The sequence below is a fragment of the Elgaria multicarinata genome, chromosome 12, assembly GCF_023053635.1.
Source record: "Elgaria multicarinata webbii isolate HBS135686 ecotype San Diego chromosome 12, rElgMul1.1.pri, whole genome shotgun sequence".
Taxonomy (NCBI): Eukaryota; Metazoa; Chordata; class Lepidosauria; order Squamata; family Anguidae; genus Elgaria; species Elgaria multicarinata.
Genome location: NC_086182.1, coordinates 36879482 through 36907184, shown reverse-complemented (window position 1 = coordinate 36907184; position 27703 = coordinate 36879482). Strand labels below are relative to the sequence as shown.

The following is a 27703-nucleotide window of genomic DNA, read 5'->3' as shown; positions in this document are numbered from 1 at the left end:
CTTCCATTCATTCATGGCTTTATTAAAGGGTCGTCTGTCTCCTGCCCTCCTGACTGAAGGCTAAAATATCCCTTGGTTTTTAACATTCCTCCCCCTTTCCCATATCCTCAGAATGCATTAACCACTGGCCCTTTTTTTTTTTTACTGCTCTGGACAGGTCTACCACCATCAATGTGCACAAGATAATGGCATAGAAAAGCACCATCAAAATCATCTCCATTGGGGGTTTGTGGTGGGCAGGGGGAGTGGACGTAGCACAGAAGTGGTTTGGTGCAGGAGTCCTGAATGGGCTCCGTGCGCAAACTTACGCAAGCGTGAGCTGAAGTCACCCCCGCTGGGCTCTCCCTCCACCGTGAGCCTGCTTAGGGGTGGCAGTTCTGGCACCTCATCGCCAACCATGAGACACAAAAGTGACACTGACATAAAGCCCTTCACTCACCCAGGCGAGGGGGAATATTTACAAAGCCCCCTCCCCAACGCTGCCTGGGGCTCTGGCTCAGGAGCTCATCGCTAAAGTTGTTGCAGCTGGCCTTAGCCGACCGGAGGGAGAACGCTGTTTCCTCATCGTCTTCACAAGGGCGCTTGCCAATACAGGAGAAAATCACAGGCGGCTGCAGCTTATTCCGCTCGCAGGAAACTTAACATGCAGGAGCCAGTGAGAAGGAGGGAGGGAGCAGTTCAGTCCAGGCTGCATGTGCTTTGGGCCTGTTCACCCTAAAAAGACGTTCGTGGCGGCGGTAGCAGCTGTGTAACGCTGCACCAGAGAAAGATATACAAAACCAGCCCGTCAACCCACCCACCCACCCATATTGTGACGTTTCCACTTTTGTCAGTACAGCAGCGATGCTACGGGAACACACAGTGCAGCTCCCATGATAGGAGCAGAAGCAGCAGACCATCCCCAAACAGGCATCACCCCCACTGCCCCACCGCAAGACACCTGTATATCCCCAAAGGCCCTTTCCGAAGCCCTTCTGGGAGGGGGACCGGCTGCTGCAGGCCATGTGCAGCTCTGAGCCACGCGTAGAAGCAAGCCAAGAGGTGGGGGCTTGAGCAGGTGCCGAAAGGGCAGCTCAGACGTCGTAGAACAGACGCACAAGCTGGTACCGGACAGAAAAGGCAACGATGCTCCCCGCAACCTAAACAGAGACAAACCAACAGAAGGGACAAGCTGTAATCCAAGAACATGATTTCTTACCCATATTCTGGGACCAAACGTTTAATGAAGGAGGCCTTTTCTCTTCCCACCCCATCAGCCTTTGGTAAAGAATTATACCACAGTGTCTCTAACTCCTGGCCTCCTTCCTCCCGCTCTGCTTCTTACCTGCATCATCAACAGCACAACAGTCAGGGATCTCTCAGGAGTTGGTCCTATAAGCTTTATCACAAAGTTAATGAGAGTCATATTGTTGCATTCAATGTATTCTCCATCTTTGTCTGTTCCTCGATGCACGTCAACCAGATGGAGTTTCTTGGATATCTGGGGAGAAACATTTGCTACTGGTGCTTCCCTAGTAAGCTCCCACTCCTTCACTTCATTGGTCCAAAGGAGACCTGGATGTTCCCACCCCACAGATGCTGAGAGTGTTCTGACATTACCTTAAGGATCTGTGCTCCCAAGGGAGAGAGACTCTTTGGCTTGAACCTGGAATAGCTCATCTCCAGCTTCCCTGTGTGAACGTTGAATCTGCAGGCAGGCACAGGCTCAGTCAGCAAGGACACAAAATCAGTCAGCCCAGGATGCAGCGATGCCAGGAACGGATGCCTGCGCCCCAACTGGGAGGGACGGGCAAGGCGGCTCTGCAGCTCCCGTCATCCGTCACTATTGGCTATGCTGACTAAGCCTGATGGGAGCTGAACACCAGAACATGTGGAGGTCTACAACTTGCCCACCCCAGACTCCTGAGTAAAGGCGCCCCCACCCATTTAGGCTGATTTAACTCTCCTGGATCTCCATAGAGAACTCTGGGAACTGGAGTTAAGAACCCTGCGATCCAGCCTTTGGTAGAATTCCCCACCCGCTACAGTCCTCAGCATTCGACTATCCCTGTCTAACTACCGACCTGTCTCCCTCTTGCCCTTTGTCTCAAAGATCCTGGAACGTCTGGTCTACTCTCGTTGTCTTGACTTTCTCTCTAATAACTCTGCTCTGGATCCCTTTCAATCTGGCTTCCGTCCTTTGCATTCCACTGAAACAGCCCTTACCAAGATCACCAATGATCTTCTTACTGCCAAGTCTAAAGGCCATTATTCTGTTCTTATTCTCCTTGATCTAACCGCAGCCTTTGACACGGTTGATCACGATCTTCTCTTAGATTCCCTCCACGACCTTGGACTCTGTGGCTCTGTCTATAACTGGTTCGCCTCCTATCTAGAGGGTCGCTCTTTCAGCGTGTCGGCTAACGGCAGCTCGTCCTCCTCTTTTCCCCTTTCAGTTGGGGTTCCGCAAGGCTCGGTGCTTGGCCCGTTGTTGTTCTCTCTATACATGCTGCCCTTGGGCAAGCTCATTTAATCTCACGGCCTCCAATATCACCTGTATGCCGATGATACACAATTATATCTTTCATCTCCGGAACTTTCTCCAGATGTTCACGATCGTATCTCGGCATGTCTTTCAGATATCTCAGCCTGGCTGCTTCATCGTCGTTTGAAACTTAACATGGCAAAGACTGAATTGCTAGTTTTTCCTCCTAAACCTTCTCCTCACCTCTCATTCTCCCTTACTGTCAACGATGTCACGCTTACTCCGGTCAAGGAAGCTCGTAGTCTTGGCTTTATATTTGACTCCTCGCTCTCCTTTACTCCTCACATCGAGGCAGTAGCTAAATCCTGTCGTTTCTTCCTGTATAATATTGCCAGGATTCGACCATTTTTGTCTGTCTCTTCTGCCAAGACTCTCGTTCACGCACTGGTTATCTCTCGGTTGGACTACTGCAACCTTCTTCTCTCTGGCCTTCCTTCGTCTCACATCAGTCCGCTGGTCTCTGTCCACCACTCTGCCGCTAAGATCATCTTCTTGGCCCGCCGCTCTGACCATGTCACTCCACTTCTGAAATCTCTTCATTGGCTTCCAATTCACTTCAGAATCCAATATAAACTTCTCCTACTGACCTTCAAAGCTCTTCACTGCCTAGCTCCTGCCTATCTCTCCTCTCTCATCTCACACTATCGCCCCGCTCGGGTTCTCCGCTCCTCTGATGCCATGCTTCTCGCCTGCCCAAGGACCTCCACTTCCCTTACTCGGCTTCGTCCTTTTTCTTCTGCTGCCCCTTACGCCTGGAACGCTCTTCCAGAACACTTGAGAACTACAAACTCAATCACTGCTTTTAAGACTCAGCTCAAAACTTTTCTTTTCCCTATAGCCTTCAAATATTGAGTTTGTTCTGACTTTACACTGTTGGTTTTGCCCTACCCTGTGCCTGTTTACACTTCCCTGTGCCTGTTTGCATTCTCCTTCCCTCTTTATTGTTTACTACAACTTATTAGATTGTAAGCCTACGCGGCAGGGTCTTGCTATGTACTGTGTTATCTGTACAGCACCATGTACATTGATGGTGCTATATAAATAAATAATAATAATAATAATAATAATAATAACATTCCTTGGTTCGAAGCCAAGGGACATGTAGGGGAGGCATGCTGTACCAGTCCACAACCGCTGACAAAGCAAGGCCGGCAGGCGGCAGAGTCCTTGTTACCTGGGTAGCCGATGGCGCGGGCAAGGGATGGTGTGGAAGAGCTGAGGCAAGGAGTAGAGGAAGTTGAGCACTTGAGGGATGAAGAAGAGCAGCATAGTTTTGCTGAAATGCCCGAGGATTCCCACCACGGCAAAGGTCATGCCAGCGAAATAGCAGAACGTGTCACCCACAAACACACGGGATGGGTACCTGTACTCAGCCAGGGAGAGAGCAATCAGAACAGAGGCAACACGTGGTTTAATGAGCGGGTGACATTTTGAAGCTCCTTCTAACAAACTCACAGTTGTGGGCATCAGACACTCCCACACAGTTCAAGGCAAAGGAAATGGCCCTTTGGACCTTCTAGCTCCAGAAGCAAGACTTCCACCTCCTCCTGCTCCCCTGGAACCCTCAACATGGTAGCTACATCAAAGCACCACATCCTGTCTTGCTACGAGTGAACTCCAAAACCTGCAACCTCACAAACAAACATCCTCCCATCTCTTCTCTCCCATAAGACAGGGGCCGGCCCTTTCGTTCCATGGTGTCCCTTACCAGTTGTGATACAGCAACCCCAACGTGGTGAAGAAAAAGGGAATCATGAAGTAGAGAGAGAAAATGTGGTCATCTTTGTAATCCCCTGTGAGAAAGGGAGGGGGGAAGGCAGCCGGGTCAGGCAATTGGCATCAGCCCCAGGGCCCTCCGTGCCACACGTGCAGTTGCCCACCAGGCCCACTGCAGCACAGCAGCTGAGGGAGAGCCCTGCTCTTGCTATGCATCCAGCCTGAAGCTCTGCAGAGCAGACAACGCAAGGCCTTCTCTGGGCCAGTCCCCAGGCATCATCCCCTTCCTACCATTCAGCTCTATGATGTTGAAAGTGACAATTGAGGCAGCGATGACCAGCGACTGACCAGCCTCCAGGCCATTGATTCCAGCAAGAATATTGATTGCGTTGGTGCAGAAAACAGCCAACATGCCCATGTACACATAGTACAGGATACCTGCAAGAAAAAACCCATCCGTCCTCCACTCCTATTCCTTCCGAAGTCACCAGCCACACAACACTCTCTAGAGCAGGGGGCAGTGGGGAGGCGTGGCAACGCACCCACCCGTCGTGGTATTTGTCAGACCAGGACTCTTGCTCCCACGGCTGCCCATTGCAACACCGACAGAGTGCTTAGGGCCAGCTGCCCCCTAGCGATGTCAAGACGACGGCTGTTCTAGTGACACTAGTCAGACGACCTGGATGTCACCTGGGACACAGGCTGCCAGGGCTGGTCGTGGGTCACTTACCCAGGTCCAGGTGCATGCCCAGCAACATCCGGAAGGGCTTGGGCACCACAATGGTGGTGTTCCCAAAGTTGGTGAAGTAGACCATGAGCAGAGGCAACGAGGCCATGGTGGGCAGAAGCAGCTTGTGGCGCCAGCGCAAATTGAGGACATCATCCGCGAAGCCCAGGAAGATCATGCAGCAGATGGCGAGAAGGGAACCAATGAGTGCTACGAACTGCGAGGCAGAGAGAGGCCGTGAGATTCCACTCCTTGCACTTCCACGCCCGACTCAGCTGGAGCATCCCGTCCCGGTTCCAGACTCACCTCATGGTGTGGGAAGGCCTTGCACTGCTCCTCCACAAAGCAGCTCAGAAAGGGCACCGGGATGAAGCAGAAGAGAATGATCAGAAACACCGCCCCGCTAATGACGCCTTGGGATTCTGGGCTGAAAACACGCAGCACAGGCCAAAGGTTACTGGACGCCATCCCACCAGGCCCACCGCAGGACTGAAGCACAAGTGGGCTTTTCGAGCAGAAGGTCAGAGTGCGCAAAGAGCAGCGGCTGGAACTCCCTTTACTGATCTCCACGTTTTGTAGACGCAGACTTAATCCAGCATCTCCTTCCCTGCGCAATACCTTAACACAACTGCCCCAGCCCTCAGCCCTACATCTCCTCACGGGCTTCTACGCTCCAGGTTCACTCTACTCTTGCAAAGTGCAGCTTAGAACACAACAGAATGCAGTGCGTTTACTCACATCGGTTGCTTGGAAGTCTTGTTCAAATCAATCCCAAAAAGCTTGGCAGCAATGAAGTGGTCCTTGAAGGCTGGAATGAGCGTCACAGTTGCCACGAAGCCCAGAAGGGAGCCAAAGAGATTGATCAACAGGGGGATGACCGGCAACTTCCACATCTCAGGGCCAGGTCCGGGGGCGCCCAAGTGGTGAAATGCAAGGGCGAGGGAAGGGGAGTCGCTGGGCGGCCTCGTCGCTGCCGCCGGTCGGTCAGCTGCAGACTATTGCTCAAGTGGCAGAGGGCAGATCCTTAGGCCACAACCGCCAACGCCAGCATCCAGTTCCAGCATCAACCATGGTGACCGATCTCCATCACTAAGAATAAGAAATAAGCGGTCGCTGTAGATGCAAAGAGTCCACCTGTGTCTCACAGAACACATCTGTGCACACCTGAAAGGCGAGTGGAATAACCCGGGTGGGGTGGGGGTGGGGAGGGTGTCACGCCCACAAGCAGGAGGGGGCACTCAGAACCAGCAAGGCTGTACCCGTTCACACACACGCCTCCAGACTGAGGAACGAACGGACACGTGTACAAGGGAGCAGGATCTGGGCTTCCTCGGCCAGGCGGTAAGACGGGCCATGACATTACCACCACCCCCGGCTTCCCGGCCTACCCGAGCGGCAGGGGCCGGGATGGCTCCGCAGAGAGGCGGGCCTGGGCCTTTGCTCGGCCGCCGCCGCCACCGCTGCCGCCCCTGCTGGGCGACCTCACGCCCCGACAGGCCGGAACCTTTCCTTTCGCGTCCTTGCTCGCTGGAAAGGTTTCTGCCCGGACGTTTTACGGCGATGCACCGCCAACTTCCAGTGCGGCTTTTCCGTCCGAGCGTATCATGGGACCCGCGTCACTGCCGCCATATTTGTTACTGGCTGGAACGGCGGTGTTTGGGACGAAGAGGCTGAGCCGAGAGCGATGCCGCCCACGCCAAAGATGGCGGGCCCCAGGTGTCACGTGGGCGCCGCTCTGGCCACCTCTTTCCCTTCCACGTCACCCCACTCTCGATGGGCTGGGCGACGCGCTTCTGCTCCGGGCGGGGCCGTTTAAAGGAGCCGCGGCTGTTTAGTACATCGCAGGCAGCAGCTCGAGCCGCACCGCCACTGCACGGGGCCTACTCGCGAGTAAGCGTGGACAGTATTGCAGCCCTAAGCTCCTGGCCGGGATCTTGGGCGAATTGGTGGAGCCAAACAGCGGCGTCTGTTGTGGTACCTCCAAGACGGCCCGAGGCTGCGCGAGGGACGGAGCGGGGCCGCTCCGACGGACGGAGGAATGAGCCGCCGCCGCCTCCCTTGCGCGATGGGTGGCGTGTCAGCTGCTCTTTCGGACGGAACAAGGCTTCAGAATGAAGCTGAGCCCAGCCTTCCCCAGCTTGGTGCCCGCCAGAAGTGTTGGGACTGCAACTCCCAGCAACGTGGATGCTGTGATCAGGGGTCTGGAAACAAAGCCCTATGAGCAGAGACTGAAAGAACTGGGCACGTTTAGCCTGGAGAAGAGGAGATGGAGGGGAGACATGAGAGCACTCTCAAATACTTGAAAGGTTGTCACACAGAGGAGGGCCAGGATCTCTTCTCCATCTTCCCAGAGTGCAGGACACAGAATAACGGGCTCAAGTGACAGGAAGCCAGATTCCAGCTGGACATCAGGAAAAACTTCCTGACTGTTAGAGCAGTATAGCAATGGAATCAGCTACCTAGGGAGGTTGTGGGCTTTCCCACACTCGAGGCCTTCAAGAGGCAGCTGGACAACCACCTGTCAGGGATGCTTTAGGGTGGATTCCTGCATTGATCAGGGGGTTGGACTCGATGGCCTTGTAGGCCCCTTCCAACTCTGCTATTTTCTATGATTCTGTGACTCTATGACTTGCAGTCCAACACCTGCCTGGAGGCAGCAGGCTGGGGACACGGGGCCTAACATCTGCCATGGCTGCGGCAGCAGCTTCAGCACCCCCAGCCCTTCTGAAGGGGCAGCCACAGACCAGCGAGGGCGCTGCCCCTGCAGCCCTCCTAAACCCCATACAGACGCTGCTGCACAGGCCGTAAAGAAGAGCGGAGGAGCAGGGACGGCGTCCCCCCATCCCCTTCATGCCTCATGAGATTGCAAGAAGAGCCCTGCTGGATCAGGCCAAAGATCCATCGAGTCCAGCATTTGGTTCACAGAGTGGCTAACTGCCTGTCAACAGGAAACCTACAACAGGACATAAGTCCAACAGCAGCACCCTCCTGCCCATGTTCCCCAGCAAGCGGTGTACGTAGGCATACTTCCTCTGATACAGCAGGTAGCACATAGGCACCGGGACCAGTAGCCATGGGCAGCCTTCTCCTCCAGGAATTTCTCCAACCCCCTTTAAAGCCATGCCCATTGGTGGCCATCACCGCATCTTGCAGAAGTGAATTCCGTATTTTAACTATGCGCTGTGTGAAGAAGAAGGGCTTCCTCTTATTTGTCCTGGATCTCCCACCAATCAGCTTCGTGGGATAATGACCCCTTTGGGTTCTAGCTGTATGAGAGGGGGAGAACAATGTCTCCCTCTCCACATTTCCTGTCCCGTGCATAGTTTGGTACACCTCTATCCTGTCTGCCCTCAGCCTCTGTTTTTCCAGGCTGAACAATCCCAGCTGCTGTAACCTTCCCTCCTAGGTCAGAGGCTCCGGCCCCTTGATCATTTGAGTTGCCCTTTCCTGCACTTTTCCCCGCTCTGCAATATCTCTTTTTAGGTGTGGTGACCAGAACTGTACACGGCATTCTAAGTGTGGTCGAACCATACATCTGTATACAGGCAGTAAAGATAGTGGCAGTTTTATTCCCAATTCTTTTCTTTCTTTAAATAATGCCTGACATGGAGTTTGCCTTCTTTACAGCGGCCGCATGTCTCACGGCGCTGTCCATCAGAACCCCAAGATCTCTTGCTTGGTCTGTCTCTGCCAGCTCAGCTCCCACCAGGTTATATTTGGGCTCTTTTTTTTGCCTCAAGCGGGGCGGGGCATCACCTTCCCCTTGCTTACATTGCACGGCACCTGCCGTTGGGAGGCCCGCTCTCCCACCTTGGAGAGATCCCTTTGGAGCTCCTCACGATCCCTTGGTGTTTTGACCACCCTAACTAATTGGGTGTCATCAACCAACTCGGCCACGTCACTGCTCCCTCCGGATTCCAGAGCGTTTGTGAACAGATTGAAAAGCAGGGGTCACAAGGCCGGAGGGAGCTTCCGTGGGAGGGGGGCGCCGAACTGCTCCTGCGCTCCGGAACCCCCGCCCGAGGGACCGCCGGCAGCTGGGGCCACTTGCCCCAAGGGAAGCCTCCTCGGCGGCAGGGGGTGGGGGGTGGGGAGGGGAGGGGTGTTCCTTGCGAGTAAACCTTGCCAGGCGGGAGGAGGAGCGCGCCTTCCCCTCCTCCCCTGCCTCCCGAGCGAGCCGCGCCAGCCCTCCACGTGCCCCCACCTGCCCGGGCTCCGAGCCCCCGTCAGCGGCGCACTTACGAGGCGGCGGCGGCGCGGCGTCCCCCGGGGCTGCGGGCGGCTCCCTCGCTGGCGCTCTTGCCCGTCGAAGCGCAGCCCCGCTGCAGCCTCTCCTGGACCGGCGCTCTCCGGGGCTCGGGGCCCGCCGACGGGGCGGGTGGGCGCTGGCGGAGCGCTTTGCTGGGGCGCCTTTAAGGAGGGGAGCGGCGGCGGGAGGCGAGGCAGGCGCGGCCACGCGTTCGCCCTGCCCAGCCGCCGCCCCCCCCCCCCGCGCGCGCTCCTGCGCTCCGCCCCGCCGGCCCGCCCCGTTCGCTACGGCCGCCGGGACGCAGGCTGGCCAGGAAGAGCGCTGCGCGGCTGCCCGGAGCTCCGAGCCGGCCGCGTCCCTTCCCCGGCCCGGCGCGCCCGCGATGCCCCCGTGAGCCGCCGCCGCCGCCGCGCCATGGAGCCGGAGCCGGAGCCCGGGCTGGGCTGGGGCTGGGCGGCGCTGGTGCTGCTCTTCGCCGCCTCGCTGCTCACCGTCTCGGCCTGGCTGCTGCAGTTCGCCCGCGGCGTGTGGCGCGGCCGGGGCCGGCCCCAGGAAGCGACGCCCACGCCGACGCCGCGCACCGCCGCCGCCGCCGGCCTCTGGGCCGCCCTGCTGCGTCGGGGCTCGGGCCGAGGAGGAGGCGGCGGGGAGGCGGCGGCGGCGGCCGGGCCCCGCGGCTTGCTGGCCTCGCTCTTCGCCTTCCGCGCCTTCCGCGAGAACTGGCAGCGCGCCTGGCTGCGCGCCCTCAACGAGCAGGCCCGGCGGCACGGGGTGAGTCGCGCGGGGGATCGGGGGGGGGGCGGCGCGCGGAGTGCCTGAGCTGACAGGGGCGGGGGCGGGAGCCCTCTGTACATGTGCAGAGGAGCTGTCCTCACTCGCGCTGGCGCTTCAGGCCCGGAGCTGTCTCTCGCGGAAGCGGCTCGGGCTGCGGCTTTTCGGAAGGGGCGGACACGCGGTCCCCCGTCCCCCCCGACCGCCCCGGCCTCCTCAAAGCCGCAGAGGGAGGCCGGGCCCCCGACCCCCTCGTTTGCCTCCTGGGGTAGGCGGCTCTGCTGCTGCTGCTCCCCAGCCGCCCCCTCGAGCCGAACGCCCAGGCAGCCTTGGCGAAGCGGGCGACAGCGTTCCCTCCCGACCGAGTGGGGAGGCGGGCTAAGCCCCCGTCCCGGTCTTGCCTGTGCGGGAAGCCCAGCGAGGAGCTTCGCTGCACCGGCCCTGCTGGGGGCATCGCGTCCCTCCGCGCGAGCTGCAGCGGCGTTCCGGTTCCCAGGCCGGAGGCCGTTGCTGAGCGGCGCTGAGAAAGCAAGGCGAGGTTGACCCGCCTTCTCCGGGAGAGGGGCCCCTCCGGGCTGACCACCTTGGGAGCCCGCGTGTGTGTTGGGGGGGCACGCTGCCTGCCCCCCACCCCCGCCCCAGCAGTGGCGGGCGAGGAAGGGCTGCCGGCCGAAAGCCAGCCTCTCCCTGGCGAGGCCACCAGCTGTGCGGAGGGCTTCTGGAGACCTGCCTGTGAACGGTCCCGGTGCTCCTGAATCCACAGCCCCGGACGTCTCGCAGGCGTTGTAGCGCATTGAATCGTACTTTGTGTTCATGCACACCTCACCATCAGAAGGTGTTATTACACCAATCAAAGGCAATTGCAACCCCCACCCCCACCCCCACCCCGCAAAACGTTTGCCTGCAGGAGCAAAACCTGCTTTCAAAAGACCGCGTTTCTATTAGGCACCACCCTGCTGATAACCGGGTGGGCTTGGGGTGCTTTTGCCTGGGGGCGGGCGGGGGGCTCCTCACACACCTGCCCCGCCATGCAGGACTTTCCACCCTCCCATCCTGAGCCATCTGGGCTGCCTGGGGGCAGGCCAGTGCCATCATGCAAAACTCATCTGTTTCCCGTAGCTTTTGGTATTTTACCCTAATTTACTGTTCTCATTCCTATGATGATTCCCTTATTTCTGTTTTTGGTAACCCCTTCCCCCCTTCATATGTTTTAATGTGATTTTAGAGTGTCAGCCTCTAGGCAGGGTATTGCTGTTTTATTGGGATGTTCTGTACAGCACCAAGTACATTGTTGGTGCTATATAAATAAATAAACAAACAAACAAATAAGCAGCGCTCTCCGCCAGGGTCCTGAGGAATGCTGCTGGAATGTGGCTGTGCCCAGGAGGCCTGGCCGGCCCCTCCCTGCGCAAACTGAACCCGTCTCTCACCTTTGTTTAAACAGCGCCAAGCCCAGAGGACAACTGCAGAGGCAGCAGTCCAGGGGTAGCTGCTGCTGCGCCTCCTCCTCACCTGCCTTCCCAGCCTGGGGGCGGGGGGGGGGAGTGCTCCTCTTTTCCTTGCAGGGCTACCAGGTCCGGCTCTCCTTTTGGCCTTTCCTCTACCCCACCCCGAGTGCCGCTCCTCTGCCCCAGCCCCCTTTTCATTCAGTCTCCAGTCCAGAGGAGATGCTGTCTGTCTGCTGATCTGGTTCCACTGCACTCCTGGTTATACAAATATTTGGGGAGGAGGGGGGTAGAAAGTGTGTGTGTGTGTGTGTGTGTGTTTCTACACTTGTGTCGCCCAGCAGATGGCAAGTTTCAATAGTTATGGACTTGGTGGCCATGGGGGCTCCCTGCTGGGCTGCTTCCCCACCAGATGGGGCCCCTCAGCGTTTGAGGCTGTTTCTCCTGAGTGTTGCGTGTATCTCTGTCGGACTCCAGAGTTCACAGGCACCTCATAGGCCATGGAGCCCGACCTCCTCCGGCTCAGTGCTGGAAGCCCAGACCTAGATCAGCCATTCCTGCCTGTCTGCAGCCTTCTTAAAGTACCTGGGGTGTTCCATCACGTATCGCAGGTGCGTGTCCAGCTTGATACCTGTACAAAGGGGGAGTATGTGTGCAGACTGCAAAATGGACCCAGGTGATGTGTTGTGATGTTTGTACGGCTTCTTACACATTAAAAAAACCCAACTCCTTGTTTAGGAACAGGGCAGGACATGTGTTGATCCTGCATCCACCTGTTCTGATGATTCACTCATAACTAGCCCCAGATTTGGGGAGTTTTGCAAGGGAGCAGTGAGCATGATTAGCCCTGTTTGACCATATTTCTCTGCCCCACAGCTTTGGGTTCCCTTCCATTGGGGACTGGCCACAGTCTGAGCCTGGGGTTCTTCAAGGCTTGCTGTCTTAATGGCTGCAGCAAGGTTCCTTTGGCACCTGCTTCATTGGGTCTTGTTTGACTTCATGTTACCTTTGATGGGTTAAATTTCAAAGTATGTTAAACTTAAGAAAAGCAAAACACTGAAATCAAATCAAGCCTATGTGCAGGAACAGGAGTTTCGTTCCGTGCCTCAAAAAATCCAAGCTTGTGCTTAGCTGTAAGTTCTTTTGTTTCATGTAGGTGAATTCAGGTTTAGCTGAACCCTTCTTTGGGCTCTGGTGATTTGTCACTGAAAACATCCTCACGTCCTCGTAAGAAGCTTTTTCTCTCCCCAGCCCTAATCCACGAGGACTGCAGTGGCAGTGAAGATCTTTCATCTGGGGAACGAGAAGGGCTTAAGGCCTGATCCTTCCCCTCCCAGCCTGCGCTGGAACTCCGTTCTCTCCCTTTGAAACCCCAAGAGGACTCTGGGATGGATTTTCTTTTGGAGGCAACGGATCTCAGGTCCCCTCTGGATAGGATTATTTTTAGCTCCTTCTGATGTCATCGTTTTTCCCTTTTAGCGATTTGAATTGTGGAGAAGCCACACAGAAGCTCATCTCCTGGAAAAAAAAAAGAACTGGGGCAGGGGGGGTGACAGAATGGGGGCGGATGGAACAGAACACTTGTTTTGTTTCATGCAAATGGACTCCTTGGAAACAGCTGCTCCTTTCGAATGCCTTCACCAGCTCAGGTGCAAATGACAGGAGTGTGCGTGCGTGCGAGGGGGGGTCGGATCCCTTTCCTCCCTCCCTCATGCTCCCCCCTTTGGATTTCTGTGCGTCCCCTCATGCAGCACCTGGCGCGCTGACCTACGCCTTTCCCCGTGCCACTTTCTCTCATCCTTCGCCAGCACGGCCAGGCACTGGGGCAGACCCACCGGGGTTCAGGCAGCGGGGAAGCTGCCTCTTGGCCGCCGCTCTGCTGTCCCACGCAGAAGGGGCATCCCAGCCCCTGGCTGCCATGGCAACCCTGCCTGGGCTTAACCTGCCTTGACCAGCCCACGGATCTGTGATTTGAATAGACGGGAGTGCTGTGGGTGGATCGACTCTGCGGCTGAATAATGCATCCCTGGGGATGGGGGCAAATGGAGAACACTCCCTGCGGTTTGTGAAACACAGCCCCGCCTCCTTCTGCCGCCCTCTTTTTCTCCTTCCCAGGATCTCTCCTGCAGGGCAACGCTTCTCCTCCTTCCACCCAGGCAGCCCCTGCAGGGCAGTTGTCAGAGGAGTCCTTGAGCCAGGGGGCGCGGTGCCAACAGGGGGCGCTTCTGTGTGTTCTGGCAGGGGTGCCTATTGAATGTTCAGTGGGTGCAGAGTTCCTCTTTGCTTACATCCATGCCAGGGGAAACGTCACTTGTTGAATTTCCCCTGCCATGGAGCACCCAAGCCCTGGCAGAAACCTGGGGGCAGCCCATGCAGCCCCTCCTCGCCAGCACTGCTTAATCGGAAAGGCCCCGGGCTTGAAGCTCACTTCTGCTATCAATTGGCTTGGTGGCCCTTAGGCAAGGGACTTGCTCGGTCTCTTGCAGATGTCGGGTGATCGTAGTGACTTGCCTCGCAGGGTTGTTGTAAGGATAATAACTAGAGGGTGTGTGGAAAGCATGTTGAACGCTTGAAAGTGCTACGCAAAAGCTACGTATTGTGACTGGATGGTGCCTCAGCGTGGGTTTCTCAAGCCTCTTTGCCCTGTGGCTGGATGGGGTTTGCCTTGCCAGGCTCTGCTCCATGAACTGAGGACTGGAAAGATGGGCTGCGTCCTCAGGCCTGCATCCGTAAAGCAAGCGGGGCGTGTCTGGATCCCAGCAGAGGATGCCCTTGGCTGGCCCACCGCGAGCCCTGTCACCTGTGCCAGTGCTGGTGCGGCAGCTCCTGCCTGAGGACCCCTGACAGGGAGACGCCTGATGATGACGCAGCACCGGCTGCGTTGTGTTTGCTCTGGTCATTTGGGGGGCTAACCAGGTTCTCTTCTTCACCCAGAGCTCGGTCCAGATCACATTTGAGGAGAGGCCTCAGCAGCTGCCAGCTGTAAACATCAGCCACGTGACCTGCACAGACCAGTCGGACTGCAGTATGGTAAGCCACGATGACGTTCCAACACCAGTCTTCTACTGGTATGAATGGATGCCACAAGGCTCTGTGTGTGTGTGTCTGAGAGAGAGAGAGAGAGAGAGAGAGAGAGATGGTTTGTAATATCTATATTCAGCTCAGTAGGACCAAAGGCTCTCACAATTAAACAGTTAAACACAAAAACTTCAAAACTCAAACCATCCAATATAGCGTCTTCCATAAATACATCAGACCATGAACATAATTGCATGCAGATTGGAATAGTCAAGGTTTCAAGGCCTGTTTAAGACTCGTTAAAGAGGGAGCTGGCCAGACATCTCACAGGAGGGAGTTCCAGAGGGACGGAGCCACGGCTGAAAGGGACCCGCCACCCAAATGGATCTTAATGTTGGGCACGTGAGCAAGGCCTCTATATCCAATCATATCAGGACTGGAGTACTGCAACACGCTCTATGTGGGGCTGCCCTGGAAGCTGGAGATGGTGCAGAATGCGGGAGCGTCCACTTTTCATCAGGTCATCCCTCGATTGAGGGAGCAGCACTGGCTGCCTATTTGCCAGCTTTAATGTTTTGGTTTTGCTGTATAAAGACTTGGGACCAGGATACTTGAAGGGGTGCCTTCTCCCTTCTCCACCTGCCCAGCCACCGAGGTCCTCCTCCGAGATGCTCCTGGTGGTTCCGCATGGACCTGAGGTCTGGAGTCTGCCTGCGTGTTTTGGCTCCCTCTCTGTGGAATTCCCTGTCAGGCAGGTGTCTACGTGGCTTCTTTTGGGGCATCTGCCAGAAACATTTTTTTAAAAAAGGGCCTTTCCTGAGAAAAGCACCAACCACAATTTTATTAGTATAAATTGATTTTACATATTTTAATTATTTTGTAGCTATATATATTTACCACTCAGGAATCTTTCAAAAATAGAGCAGTTTATCAATGTTACAAAATAAATGTGTGTAGACAGCCCTTCACATGCTGTGTTCCTAAGCCGTTTGGGGCAGGGAGGAGGAGACTCCAGCCCACAGAGGAGTTGGCCCCCAGGTTGTCCCAGAGCAGGGACTCCTTTGTGTGCCACTCGCCCTGCCCAGGGGGGGAACACGGGGCAGCACCTGAGGGAGGCGTGCGACTCAGCCGCTGCCTGAGGAGCTGCTCTTCCGGGCTCCAGGAGGGCAGTGAGTGATGCACAAAGGAGGACCCTCAAGCGAACCAAGGCACTCCTCCTGGAAACATCCAATGGGGCTGGAGCAGAGAAGCTGGAAGGATATTTCCGACAATCTCAAATGCCGTGGCTGCCTCAAAGCCTGGAACCACAGAAACCTCTTCCTGTAATGCCAGGCATGTGAGTCCACCCTGTACATGCCCAGAGGAGCCACTGTGCTGGCATTGACATCAGGCTCCAGGGCAAGTCCCTGGTTTGCTCTGGCCCCAGGTTAAGCCCTGCACTTGGGGAATGGCCGTGAGTCTGTTAGGTTGTAATGACCAAAGATCAGAGAGGGAGAGAGAGAGAGAGAGAGAGAGAGAGAGAGAGCAGGAGAACTGACAGAGAAGCAACAATCCCAGGGAGTGGGATGAGCCAGCGGAAGCAACAGGGTGCTCTCTCGGCTGATCAAAGATGCAGCGTAACATTGGTGGAGATCGCTGTTCTGAGCAGGATCCCGGTGGCAGGTTTTCTTCTGTGAATCTTTAATTACAGCAGCAGCGGCAGCGGTGGCAGGAAACTCAAGCTGTAATGTGGAAAAGAACAGAGCAGAATCTAGGCAGGAAACCAGGAGAGAACCAGATCAACATTGTCAGCAGATACGAAAAGTGCCTTTGTGGTAAAGAGAGCAGCAGCCTTCCGCGGGGGGTCAGCGAGGAGCCATAAACTCCCACGGGGATCTTGCCAAGGCTGTGTGGCTGAGCGGAGACCCAGGCTTCATTGGGGCAGATGTGTCCCAAGGCAACTCAGGGTCAAAGTAGATGTGATGACAGAGATGTGTGAACGCATCTCCACTGTCTTAAACTTTCAGAAAGGAAGCCATAAGGAGGGGGGATCTGTTGGATCTCTCTCCCTCAGTTTCTCTCTCTCTGTCTCTGTCTCTGTCTCTCTCTCTCTCTCTCTGAGAGGGAGGGTTTTAACTCTTACAGAGGTACCTCAAAGGTCACCTAGACCAACCCCCTGCTGCTGATACAGGAAATCCATGACTGCTGCAGTGGGCCTGACAGAGATCCATCTGTCCTGTTTTACTGGTGAACGTCTCCCCTGCCTCCCGGCCCCCACTGCTGCTTGCTGTGATCTAAGCCCACATCTGCATTCCAGTCATGGCAAATAGCAGCTTTGGGGTGCGGGGGGGGGCGGTCAGAGCAGAGGACAAAAGGATTCACCTCCCCATTTCCCAGGTCTCCCATGGCTACTATTTGTAAAAAAAAACACCAGGGTCGGCAACCTGGGTTTGAAGATGGTGATGAAGAGGGAGACCCCAAATGTTTCCCTGGGCGTCTTTCCGTCCTTCCTTCCTTCCTTCCTTCCTTCCTTCCTTCCTTCCGTCCTTCCTCCTGCCTGCTGCTGTTTGCTGGCCTTCTGGCTGCCCCTCCAGTGGGCTTTGTGACGGTCTCCCCCTCCCCTTCTCCTTCCAGATGTTGCACTGCCACCTTTCAGCTGATGCTGTGCAGTTCCCCGTCTCAGTCACTCAGCAGTCCCCAGCTGCGGTTTCCATGGACACCTACCATGTCACCTTGGTTGTGCTGCAGGCCCAGGTAAAGGGGGCAGGCGGTTGTGGGGCTGGAATGACTCCGGCCCCAGCCCTTGCAGGAGGGCTTGTTCTGGCCTCCTACGCTATCGCTGGGGGCGGTGGAGGGAGGCTGACGCCAGCCGTGTGGGCGCCTGGGCACGTCTGCACGAGGCCGGCTTCTGGCTCGGGTGCCACTCTCGGAGTGCAGGATGAGCTCTGCGGTACGTGGCGTGGACTATTTCAGCTGGTTGCAGCCTCCCTGCAGTTCATACGACATAGGTGGGATATCAATAGCTCTGCACATGGTCATTGCAACTGACCTGGGCCCCCTTCTGTTTGCGGGGCCAGCTGGAGATCCGTCTGGAGGAGATCCGGGATGAAGGACTGCTGGTCTCCTGGGCGTTCAGAGGCCGGCCCAGCCTGAACCTCTCGGTCGTCCCAAAGCTGCAGCTACGTGAAGTGAGCAAAGGCCTGAGAAAGGCCTTCCGGGTGGGGTGGGGTGGGGTGGTCACATGTGACTGTCATGTGTGCATGTGTGTGTGTGTGTGTGTGTGTGGCAAATTCCCACAGCTGCCCGAGACTTCTGGCAAAGGTAGGGGTCCTCAGGCCCAGGGGCGAAACCCAGCTCTCTTGGGGGTTCCGCAGATGGGCCCGCCTCCTTTCACCCCGACCACCAGTCCTTGGGGGGCCTCCAGGCTACTGTGCAGCTATCCCCATTGTAAGAGGCGGAGATGCCTCCCCCAGGCCTTAGCAAAGCACCTCGAGCTGAAACACGCAGGTGTTTGGGCTCCAACCGCTTTGCCTTTGCCCCCCTCCCCCGCACTCGAATGCAGCCCCCCCCCCCCATGAGAGCATCTCCCGCAGGCTGGGAGAGGTTCTGCATGCCGGCGCCAGAGCGGCCCCTCGTGCGGATGCTGCGTGCGCTGCGTAAGGCCCGGAGCGCCTCGCCCTCTGTCTTGGCTCCTGGGATCCGGCGGAACGGGCGCGGGCCTTCTGGGCCGTGTCCGCAGAGCAGAGCTCCTCCAAGGGCTCGTTTGCACAACTCAGGGCTGGATGTGGCGGAAGCCAAGGCTGCGCCTCCATCCTGTGAGTCATGCTCGTAGGAAAGCGCCGTCTCGCTTCCCATGGCTTTGGCCAGAGGCATGTGCACCATCTGCCCAGGACGCGCTGTGAGATTGCGTGGGCTGACCCCAGGAGAGCTGCGCGCCGAAAGCACCTGGCCCGCCGGTGGTGCCAAGTGCACGTGTGTGAGCAGCAGGACTAGAGCTGCCCTCTTCCTGGGGCTCAGGGGGAGCTGTCCCAGAGGGGCTTCTAGTGGCCGGCCGGCTGGCCGGCCTTGGGGCAGTAGCTGCCTCTTGAAGCACTGCCCAGGGCCACTGATGGTCCTCTCCGGCCCAAGCTATTGACCCTCCCAGTCCATCTCTGGGCTGGTTCTGACTTCCTTTCCGCGATGCTCTCCCCAGGAGGAGGAGAAGGCGGAGGAGGAGGAGGAGGAGGAGGAGGAGGAGGAGGAGGAGGAGGAGGAGGGGAAAGTGGACCTCTCCACCATAAAGGACCTGATTGAAGACTCTGTCATTGGCACGCAGCCAGCCATGATGGTGAATCTCAAGGCCTGTGTAGCAGACGGCACCGTGGTAAGGACGGGGCGTCTTCTCCACGTGAGATTGTGGGCTCTGGGGTGGGGGGTGGGGGGCAGGTAGGGAGCGTTGACTGACCATGGGGAAGAAACCTGCCTCTTTCGTTGTTGTTGAATAAGATCACTGCTCCGTCTAGCCCAGAACTAGTTGGGGAGATTGAGTGTGGCCTAGAGGGATGGCTGTTTTTAAAACTAGTGGTAGAATATCTACACTGCCTTTCAGGGCAAAAGGCCCTTCCAAGGTGACTCACGAACAAGTTAAAACAGAGGGTGCAATGAGAACTTAACTCATCGAGGATGACAAAACTCAAACAGCCATCTAAAACTCATCCCAGGCCAAGATGCCGTGACACTTAACCTTCTGCCCCTCTCCGGGGCGGAGCTTGTGGGGTGGAATGCCCGTGGGGTGGGTGGGGGTGGCCCCTCCTTGCCAGTTTCCCTCCCTCCTTGCCTTGTTTTTCTGCCCAGGTATCCTGTAACCAGCTGTCCCAGGGGCTGCCGTCCAGCCCTGCCTCTCCTGTGATGCCCAAGCTGCTCCTCCAGCACCTGCAGGCCCTCCGCCTGGGCGCCCAAGAGATGCCAGGTACAATGCAGAAATTGGGGGGCTACGGGCCTCCTGCAACATGGGGGCCCCTGCTTCTGGTGGTGGTGGTGGTCTCGTCTGCAGCTGGGGGCGGAGGCCCAGTCACGCTTGCACAGCGGAACCAAGCACGCCTCGGTCCAGCCCCTGGGCTGCAGGGAGTCTGTGGGCAGCCCTGCTGTCATCTGTCATCTGTGCGGGGCTTTGCCAAGCCAGAGGCCCCCGAGGGGCCACCGTGCAGCAGAGGGCGAGGGCCCCTCAGAAGGGGAAGGGGAAACGGCCCTTTGGGCTTCTGGCGCATGTGCTGAGGTTATACAAGGGTGGCGGAAGGGGTCCAGGCGGGCTGGGAGGCGGCCGTTCCAATCCCTGCTCAGCGCCTGCTGCCGGAGCAGCTTTTGTGAATGGCTCCCTGCCAGCCTCAGTTCCCAAACTATGAGATGGGGATGCTAATGTCCCGCCTCACAGGGTTGTTGTGAGGACGAATAAGATAGCAGAAGCATAAATGGATCATCACAGCAGTGCCATTTGGGGGCTGGCTCCCCTGCGGCGGCTTCCTGGAGGAGCGCTCCCGGGGCTTGCGAGCCCGGCTGGAAGCTTCTGCTTGCGTCTCAGCCCAGTCCTGCTCTCTGGGCCCCTTTCAGCAGGTGGGCAGCTGTGCTGCGTGGTGGAGTTGGGCAGCCCCCAGCAGCAGAAGAGGACCAAGCCGGTGCCGTGCGTCAGCTCCAGCCCTGCAGCCGAGGTGGAGTGGGCCGACCAGCTCGTTCTGTAAGAGGCCGCGAGGTTGCATCTTTGGGCACGGGGCGGGGGCAGGACTGCTGCTGGCCGCTGGGCTCGCTGGAGAAGGCAGCACCCCCCTGACTGGCACTCCTAGATACCAATGGGCGAGACAGGGTGCCCTTCAAAGCCCGGGTGCCCCTTCTGCCTCCCCACCTAGAGGGGGTGGGATGCCCCCCCGCTGCGCCCCCAAGGGTGTGCTCTCAGCCTTTGCCTGCACAGTACTTTTCTGCCCCGCGCCCTTCGCACTGCTCTGCTGGTCAGCCTGACGGCCAGCCCTCAGCCGCGAGGGTGGGGCAGGGCACTGGGGAAGAGGCACGTCCCTCGGGGTGGAGGGGGCTGGGCGGGGGGCAGGGGGAGCCCCGTGTGACCAGCCCAGCAGCCCTTTCCTCTCTTTGGCTTCGCACAGGGAGCTGGGCCCCAGAAGCAAAGAGCTGAAGCTGAGCGTCCTCCGGAGCCACAGTTGGGGGGAGGGTAAGTCTTCCACCGAGGGGGGGGCTGAGAGTCCCGCGGCCCTGGGGGCGTGGAGGCTGATCCTGCTGGGCCCGGGCTCCTGCTTCGTTGCCCCCTGCTCCAGCGTTGGGCTTTCAGGGCCCCTTTCTGGGAGAGCCTAGGGGGGAGCGGCATGAGACGCTTCCGCTGCCGGTTCCCGGGCTGACAGAAGCGGCCTCCTCTTGTGCTCCCGCTCTTGACCACTGTTGATTCTTGCAGATGTGCTCGTGGGGTTTGCCACGGTCCCCCTGGACCCCCCCGCCAAGGAGCCACGGGGGCAGCAGCTCTATCGGCTGAGTCCTGGGGCTGGCCGGAAGCTGGCCCCAGCCGCCGCCATTGCAGTGGAGGTGAGAGCCGTGCGGTGAGGGCGTCGGTCTCTGTGCATAGGTGGAATTCTCTGGTGCTTTTTTCTTTCATTTTTAATCAGAATTCGAGATTCTGTGTGTGTGGCGGGGGGGGGGGAGGTGGGATACCCAAAATCCATCACGGAGGGGAAGGAGAAGCGGGGGCTTGAAAGTGATGCAGCCTAGAAGCCCCCCACCCCTCCCGCGAATGAGCTCTCCTGTTCAGGCGCTCTCCACCACCACGGAAGCCGCAGTCCTGGCTGGCTGGCTGGCTGGCTGGCGCCACTGCACGCCCTCGAGGGACCCTCTGTCTCCCAGCTGTTCGCTGGGGCAAGCTGAGCCGCCGAAGGTCAGGCCGGACAAAGGGCAGCTGATGCTGGGCATAGAGCTGCAGCTCACCTGCCCCAAAGCAGGCAGGCAGCTGCTGCGGGTGCGAAGCTCTGCCGAGCGTCACCTGTGCCTGCCTGCCTGCCTGCCTGCCACGTCCGTCTCTGGCTGTCTTGGCAGCTGCTCTATCAGGAAGTGCCGGAACTGCAGGCTGCATCATTGCTGCGCAGCACCATCACCCCCACCAAGAAGATTGAGATGGACCGCACCATCATGCCCGACGGGACCATCGTCACCACTGTCACCACCATCCAGTCCAGGCCCAAAATGGACTGCAAGCTCGGTGAGCAGCCAGCCTGGTTCCGGTGGTGGCCAGGGACAGTGGCCCAAGGGCCCGCTCTGGCCGGGCCTTGCAGGAACCCGGCAGCTCCACTGCGCCAGAGGGCCCCGGGAGATGCGCTCTCCCACGGAGCCTTTGCGCGCCTGCGTGCACACGTGGGCAGCGGCAATGCTGCACACGGCCCTGGGGAAGGGCAAAGGAGGCAAAGGGGGAACAGCCGTTGGCCCCCAGCACCAGCAGCAGGGCTGGGCCTCAGAGGGGTTCTCTCTTCCTGCCTGTGGGAAGGGCCATGGTTCATCGGAGGCATGGGGGCGTTGTGGGAGTGATGCCTGCACGGCGGCACAGCATCCCTGCTAGGAGGTGTGAAATGTTAGCAGTTGTTACTGAGCTGAAAGGGAGATGCTCTCTGCGAGGGCGTGTGGGACCTTCCCCCACTCATGGCTTGGACACGTTCGCAGCACTTGAGAAGAGACTGTCGCTTATAAGAGCAGCTCTGCTTTGGAGTCCCTGCCTCCCCTCGAATTTCGGATCTGGGGTATCAGCCCAGGGCTCTCCCACACGCATGGGGCTGTACATCTCCCCAGGGTTTCTAGGGAGCCACAGGAGAAGGGAGAGAGGCCGGGGGAGGGGGAAAGCACACCCAGGGGGCAGCCATTGCATCCCGCCTGCCTGTGCCCTTCTTCGCTAATTTTGCCCCCTCCTTCTGGAGCCTAGATTCGCCCTCGAGGTCTCCATCAAAGGTGGAGGTGACGGAGAAGGTGACCACGATGCTTCCAGAGAACGGCTGTCCCAGCAATGCATCCCCCAGCAGTAGCAGTGAGTCATGGGGGAGAGGCTGCGTGCGTGGTTGAACCAGGAATCAATAGAATCATAGGACAGTCGAGTTGGAAGGGGCCTATAGGGCCATGGAGTCCAACCCCCTGCTCATTGAAGGAATCCACCCTAAAGCATCCCTGACAGATGGCTGTCCAGCTGCCTCTTGAAGGCCTCTAGTGTGGGAGAGCCCACCACCTCCACTGTCATACTGCTCTAATAGTCAGGAAGTTTTTCCTGATGTCCAGACAGAATCTGGCTTCCTGTCACTTGAGCCCGTTATTCCATGTTCTGCACTCTGGGAGGATCGAGAAGAGATCCTGGCCCTCCTCTGTCCTTGAAGAGTGCTATCATGTCTCCTCTCAGTCTTTTCTCCCCAAGGCTAAACATGCCCAGTTCTTTCAGTGTGGGCAAATTTAGCCACGTGGCCGTGGTGGCTCTCCCGCCCTGCTCCGCCTTGCATCAGAGGGGGGTTCTTTGGGCCCAGCTGGAGACCTTCCCTTTAAGCCCTCTTCCTTCCCCCCCCCCCGCCCAGTCCTTTTGCACTTGGCTTCACTCCTGCCTGGGATGAGATTTGGGGCCAGGATAGCGGTTAGACCATTGGTCTGGGATCGGAGAGAGCTGGGCTCAAAGCTCCACTCGGCCGGGGAGCTTGCTGGGTGCTCCCAGGCCGGCCACTGTCTCCTCAGCCGAAAACACCTCACAGGGTTGTTGGGGGCGGGGTGGGGCGGAGGGGACCATGTTTCTATCGTTTATTGTTGTTCCCCGCCTCAATCAAAATGGAGAGGCGGGCAATAATAATAATAATAATAATAATAATAATAATAATAATAATAATAATAATAATAATAATATGCCTCGCCCTTGGCTCCATGGAGGATGGCAGGGATAAAAGCCTCATGCAGAAAAGGGCTTCTGGAAGCAGGGGCGGAGCGGCTCCCTGGCTCCCTTTGCCATTAGATGGCTGTGGGGGGCCGTGGGAGGCTTGGCCAGCATCAAGACCTCCTTCCCTCGGCCACACCAATTAATAGGATGGCGCTTGTGTGTTGCGCGCTCCAGGAAGCAGCCGTGTGTCCAACGGCTTGGACCCGGTGGCTGAGACGGCCATCAGGCAGCTGACCGACGTGACCAAGAAGCCCTCCAAGAAGACGCCAACAAAGCGCAGTACGCTGATCATCTCGGGCGTCTCCAAGGTAGCAGCTCTTGGCAGTCCTTGCTCGGGGCGGGAAGGCGGAGGTGGCTCTGGCCGGAAGGCCCCGGGGACCCCGCCACCTCCCGTGACCTGGCAGGCGGCTCTTCTCCCTGCCCTCAGGTGCCGCTTGCCGAGGATGAAATGGCCCTGTCCCTGGGCTATGCCGCCTCGCTGGAGGCCACGCTCCATGAGGACTCCCTCCTGGCCGGCATGTCCGAGTACAGCCAGAGCCTCACCGATCCCGCTCAGCAGCTGGAGGCCTCCTACGCAGCCCAAAGGGCGAGCCAGGAGCTGGATGAGACGGCGCGCTCGGACATCTCCGAGAGGCCCTCGGTGGATGACGTGGAATCCGAGACCGGCTCGACAGGGGCGCTGGAGACCCGGAGCCTGAAAGACCACAAAGGTGGGACTCAGGGTGGGTCTGCAGGGTGGGCCTGGGGCGTTCCTGTGAGGGAGCGGGAGAGCGTGGCCGGCCCCCGCGTCCCACGGGCAGAAACGCCAAGAGCGGGCACCCAGCCCCACCCCATGCTCGTACTTCTTCAGACGGCCACGCGTTTCCCTTTCTCGTGTCGTCTCGTCTGGGAAGTGAGAGCTGGTATTTCCACGACTGACAAACTCTGGTCACTGGTGGCGTTCCTCGGGTGCCGCTAAGTGACCTGCACACCCAAGGGCATGAGAGCCAGTGCAGCTGCCCAGGCGCCTTTGTGCAGCAGCAGGCACCTGAGCGTCTCCAGGCGGGGGCTGAGAGACCCACCTGAAGCCCTGGCAGTCGCCGTCAGTCAGCCAAGAAAGCTTTGAGCCGGCCCTGCTGCCTTGGTGGAAGGCCCTTCCCAGACCCTTCCCCTGGGGTGGTCCCGGGGTGGCGTGGGCCTCCAAGTCCACACGGAGCTGGAGTCCTGCTGGCTGACATGCTGGGATGAAGCCTGGCGTGGGGGGCTGGTGGCTGACCAGGGCCCTCCTTCCGTGGGGCCCGGGCACCGTGAAGTCCTGAGGATTCCTTGTCCAAACCCGGATTTGGCCTGAGGCCCACCGGCCCCTCTCTGCCGATGGCGGCAGCTCGTTCAGCCGCCTCAGCCGATGGGCAGCCCCTTGACGCGCCCTGCCGTGTTTTCTCCCCCACGCTGCAGTGAGCTTCCTCCGGAGCGGCACGAAACTCATCTTCCGAAGGAAGAACAAGCAGAAGGAAGCCGGCCTCAGCCAGTCCCACGACGACCTGCCCAACGCTGCAGCCGGCTCCAGCGCCAGGAAGAAGTCCGGGAGCTTCTCCCGGCGCCTCATCAAGCGGTTCTCTTTCAAGTCCAAGCCGAAGGCCAAGGCCAACGGGAGCACGCTGGCCGTGGACAAGCACTGAGAAGCTGGCTGCCGGACCGTGGTCTCCAGAAGCCCCCCCGTGTCGATGCTCCCCCCACTCCGCGTCTGCATCACAACCCCAATTCCTCTTCCCTCCCGAGCAAAGGGAGCGGCCCCCTCCAGGGCGGTGTGTGTGTGATGATGCTGGGAGCTGCTGCCCAGTGGCCACTGTGGATGCTGCGGCCTCCTGGTGGAACAGTCCACGTGCTGCCACAGCCCTGTTTGTAGCTGATCTGTGCACTCTGTCTTGGGGGCGGGGCGGGGGGAAGGAAGCGGGCCCCACGTGCCGCCTGCAGCCTGAACTTCAACTCCTGGGAGTACGTGAAGGAGAAGATGATCCCGGTGGGGTAATGACCCCCCACCCTATTCTGGGTGCACGTGAAACACTCTTATCGGGCAGGGAGCAAGGCGCGCGCTGGGCGCGTTCTCCTGGCTTACTGGCTTTTGTTGGTTCTACTGCAGTTGCCCGGTTTGTAAGCTAATATCCAGAGGAGACTCCTCGGGCATTCCAGTGGCTTCCTCTCCCACGGAGGCTGCCCATGTCACTGTCGGGGAAGCCAGCCACAATGGCCCTCCGCAGCAAAGGCCCTGCCTGGCCTGTGTCGGCAGAAGACAAGATGGGACGCAGCCGGGTGATGACTTTGCAGTGGGAAGAGAGCGGCTGGGCTGGGCTGGGCTGGGCTGGGTGCGAGAGAGGCCTCTGCCTTGGCTCAAAGGAAAGGTCCTTCCTCCGCTCCTGCTCCGCTCTTCACAATTGGATTTCTGATCTGCCCTGCGTCAGGGCGTGGACAAGAAGCGAAGGCTCTGCAGGATGCCTCAGCCGCCAACTCTCCCTCAGAGCTTGGAGAGAGAGAGAGAGAGAGAGAGAGAGAGAGAGAGAGAGAGAGAGAGAGAGAGAGAGAGAGAGAGACTGCTCCAGCAGAACCAAATGCTTAACACTGGAGTGCTGAAGTTTCATTCCAAAAATGAGGCCTTGTGCACCTGAACGGAGCTGAACTGCACTTTTGTAAAATCCGGCTGCTTGCCAATGGGGATCCTGACAGGCGGTGGGAGTGATGGGGCGGGGGCGGGGGAGGGGAGGGAGGGGGGGCAAACTTGCTGTGGCTGGGCTGGTTCCTCCCTGCAGGTTGTGGGAAAGGGATGGAAGGACCAGGCTGGGAGGGAGGGAGGGAGGGTGGGAGGGAGGGGGTGGCGCTGTCACAAGAAGGAAATAAACTCTTGGGTCATTCGGAAAGTCAGTACTCAGGTTTCGTAAGCATTGTGGAAGAGGCTTGGCCAGGAAGGAATGTCTTGTCCCTGGAAGGAGCGGCTGCGGGGCCTGCCCAAGCAAGGGGTGGGTGGGCTATGGACAGTGGAGACGGGGGACGTCCATCCAAGTAGACTTCTTTGAATGCGGCGGACAGGGGGCTCGGCCGCCGTTGGCAGCTTTCCGCCCATCCCCCGTGTGTTTTCTTTTCCTCTTTGACGAATGAATGTGTGTCTTCGGCCAGGCTGCTAGCTGTCGTCGCCCCATCATCAGAGGTCAGCTACATCCTCTGTTGTGGTGTCGATGTCGTGGGTCCCTGGAAGAACTGCGCTCTGCTGCCGTCACGACTTTCTTGCCACTTCTGGAGTCTCGTTCTTTTGTCATTGCAGGTTGGAGGCAGTCCTGCATCCCTCTGAGTTTGGGGGCCTCCCTTTTCAGCATGGTCCAAGGTCGTGGGGGATTCAAAAGCTGGATTTGGGGTTTAGGTTCAATGAACTGTTGTATGAAATCTCCCGTGGGATGTGCTGCAGAGCCAAAGACGCCCGGTGTGCTCCAAGAGTTGATCTTTGGTTCACCTCCAGGCCAAGGAGGGACACCTTGCAGGGATGGTTGCCATGGGCACGCTCTCTGCAGATGCTTGAGAGAGAAGCGGGTCTGCAGTCTAGACCGGCCCGTGGCGTGGCTGCCTCCGCCTTGGGGGCTGGGGCTCCAGAGCGCCTGAGCCGGCTTTGCTGCGTGAGTCCTCCTGGGGAGGGAAGTGGGTGGGCTCTTTTCCGGGGCACGCCCACCTGTCACTCTGTCTGTGCAACTGTTCAGCAGTGGAGAAGGCAGGTGCCTTTTTCCTTGAGGACGGGCCATGGAAGCCATTTGGGCAGGATGCTCATTGCCGTCAGGGGTGGCAGGATGGCTGCGATGGCAGAGGCTGAAGCCCCCACCCTGGCCGGCACACTTGAACTGTGAAGACTAGCTCCACTACATTTCTCCCCCTCCCCACACACCTCTCTCCTCCCCCCACACACCTCCCTCCCTCCTGGGTGCAACCCCTTTATTTGAATCAATCCTCTTTTGACTCCTGCAGATTTGTCGGTGTTTGCCAATTCGTCCTTTTTGCCATATATGTCTGCTGATCATGGATTCCTTACCCATCCACAGTTGATCAGGTGTGCCTCATGTCTGCCATTCGGCCATTTTTTGCATTTCTGAGCAGGAAATAGGGTAGTGCTATGGGATCATGGCCTTGAAAAATTACCCTGACAACATTTGCTCTTGCACTCTGATTTCTGTAAGGCTTGCTGCTTTGGTTTGTATAAATTGTTCTCTGTATAAAGTGCTGGACTGCTGAACAGTGGGCTGGGGGGAGGCACTGTTAGCAGCTGTGCATTGCCCTGAATGGAAGAACCCCTCAAGGTTTTAAGAGGAAGGCAGCCTGGTGCACTCCAGAGGCTGTGGCC

The 27703-nt window shown here is 58.3% G+C and overlaps 3 protein-coding genes across 4 annotated transcripts in view; 1 reads left to right on the top strand and 2 right to left on the bottom strand.

Moving 5' to 3' along the window:
* The window catches only part of RPS25 (ribosomal protein S25), a 92729-nt gene that overhangs the window by 61329 nt on the left and 3697 nt on the right, over positions 1 to 27703 (bottom strand). The window lies entirely within an intron of this gene.
* On the bottom strand, positions 2 to 6424 carry DPAGT1 (dolichyl-phosphate N-acetylglucosaminephosphotransferase 1). The gene is made up of 10 exons (XM_063139053.1): positions 6356 to 6424; positions 5706 to 6056; positions 5274 to 5394; positions 4971 to 5184; positions 4532 to 4678; positions 4233 to 4317; positions 3699 to 3887; positions 1600 to 1687; positions 1325 to 1480; positions 2 to 1139 (listed from the first exon to the last, which is right to left on the bottom strand). The coding sequence occupies exons 2-10, from the start codon at positions 5858 to 5860 to the stop codon at positions 1074 to 1076; spliced, it is 1221 nt and encodes a 406-aa protein (XP_062995123.1). The 5' UTR covers positions 5861 to 6056; positions 6356 to 6424; the 3' UTR covers positions 2 to 1073.
* On the top strand, positions 9626 to 26059 carry C2CD2L (C2CD2 like). 2 transcript variants are annotated; one of them, XM_063139048.1, is made up of 14 exons: positions 9626 to 9987; positions 14367 to 14462; positions 17064 to 17183; positions 17507 to 17617; positions 18655 to 18792; positions 19263 to 19377; positions 20019 to 20139; positions 20558 to 20622; positions 20860 to 20987; positions 21492 to 21654; positions 22366 to 22467; positions 23524 to 23657; positions 23777 to 24059; positions 24784 to 26059. In XM_063139048.1, exons 1-14 carry the CDS (start codon positions 9631 to 9633, stop codon positions 25005 to 25007), a joined length of 2157 nt encoding a protein of 718 aa, XP_062995118.1. In that variant the 5' UTR covers positions 9626 to 9630; the 3' UTR covers positions 25008 to 26059. The 2 variants fall into 2 exon arrangements, with proteins under 2 accessions (XP_062995118.1, XP_062995117.1); XM_063139047.1 differs by having other exon boundaries at positions 20016 to 20139.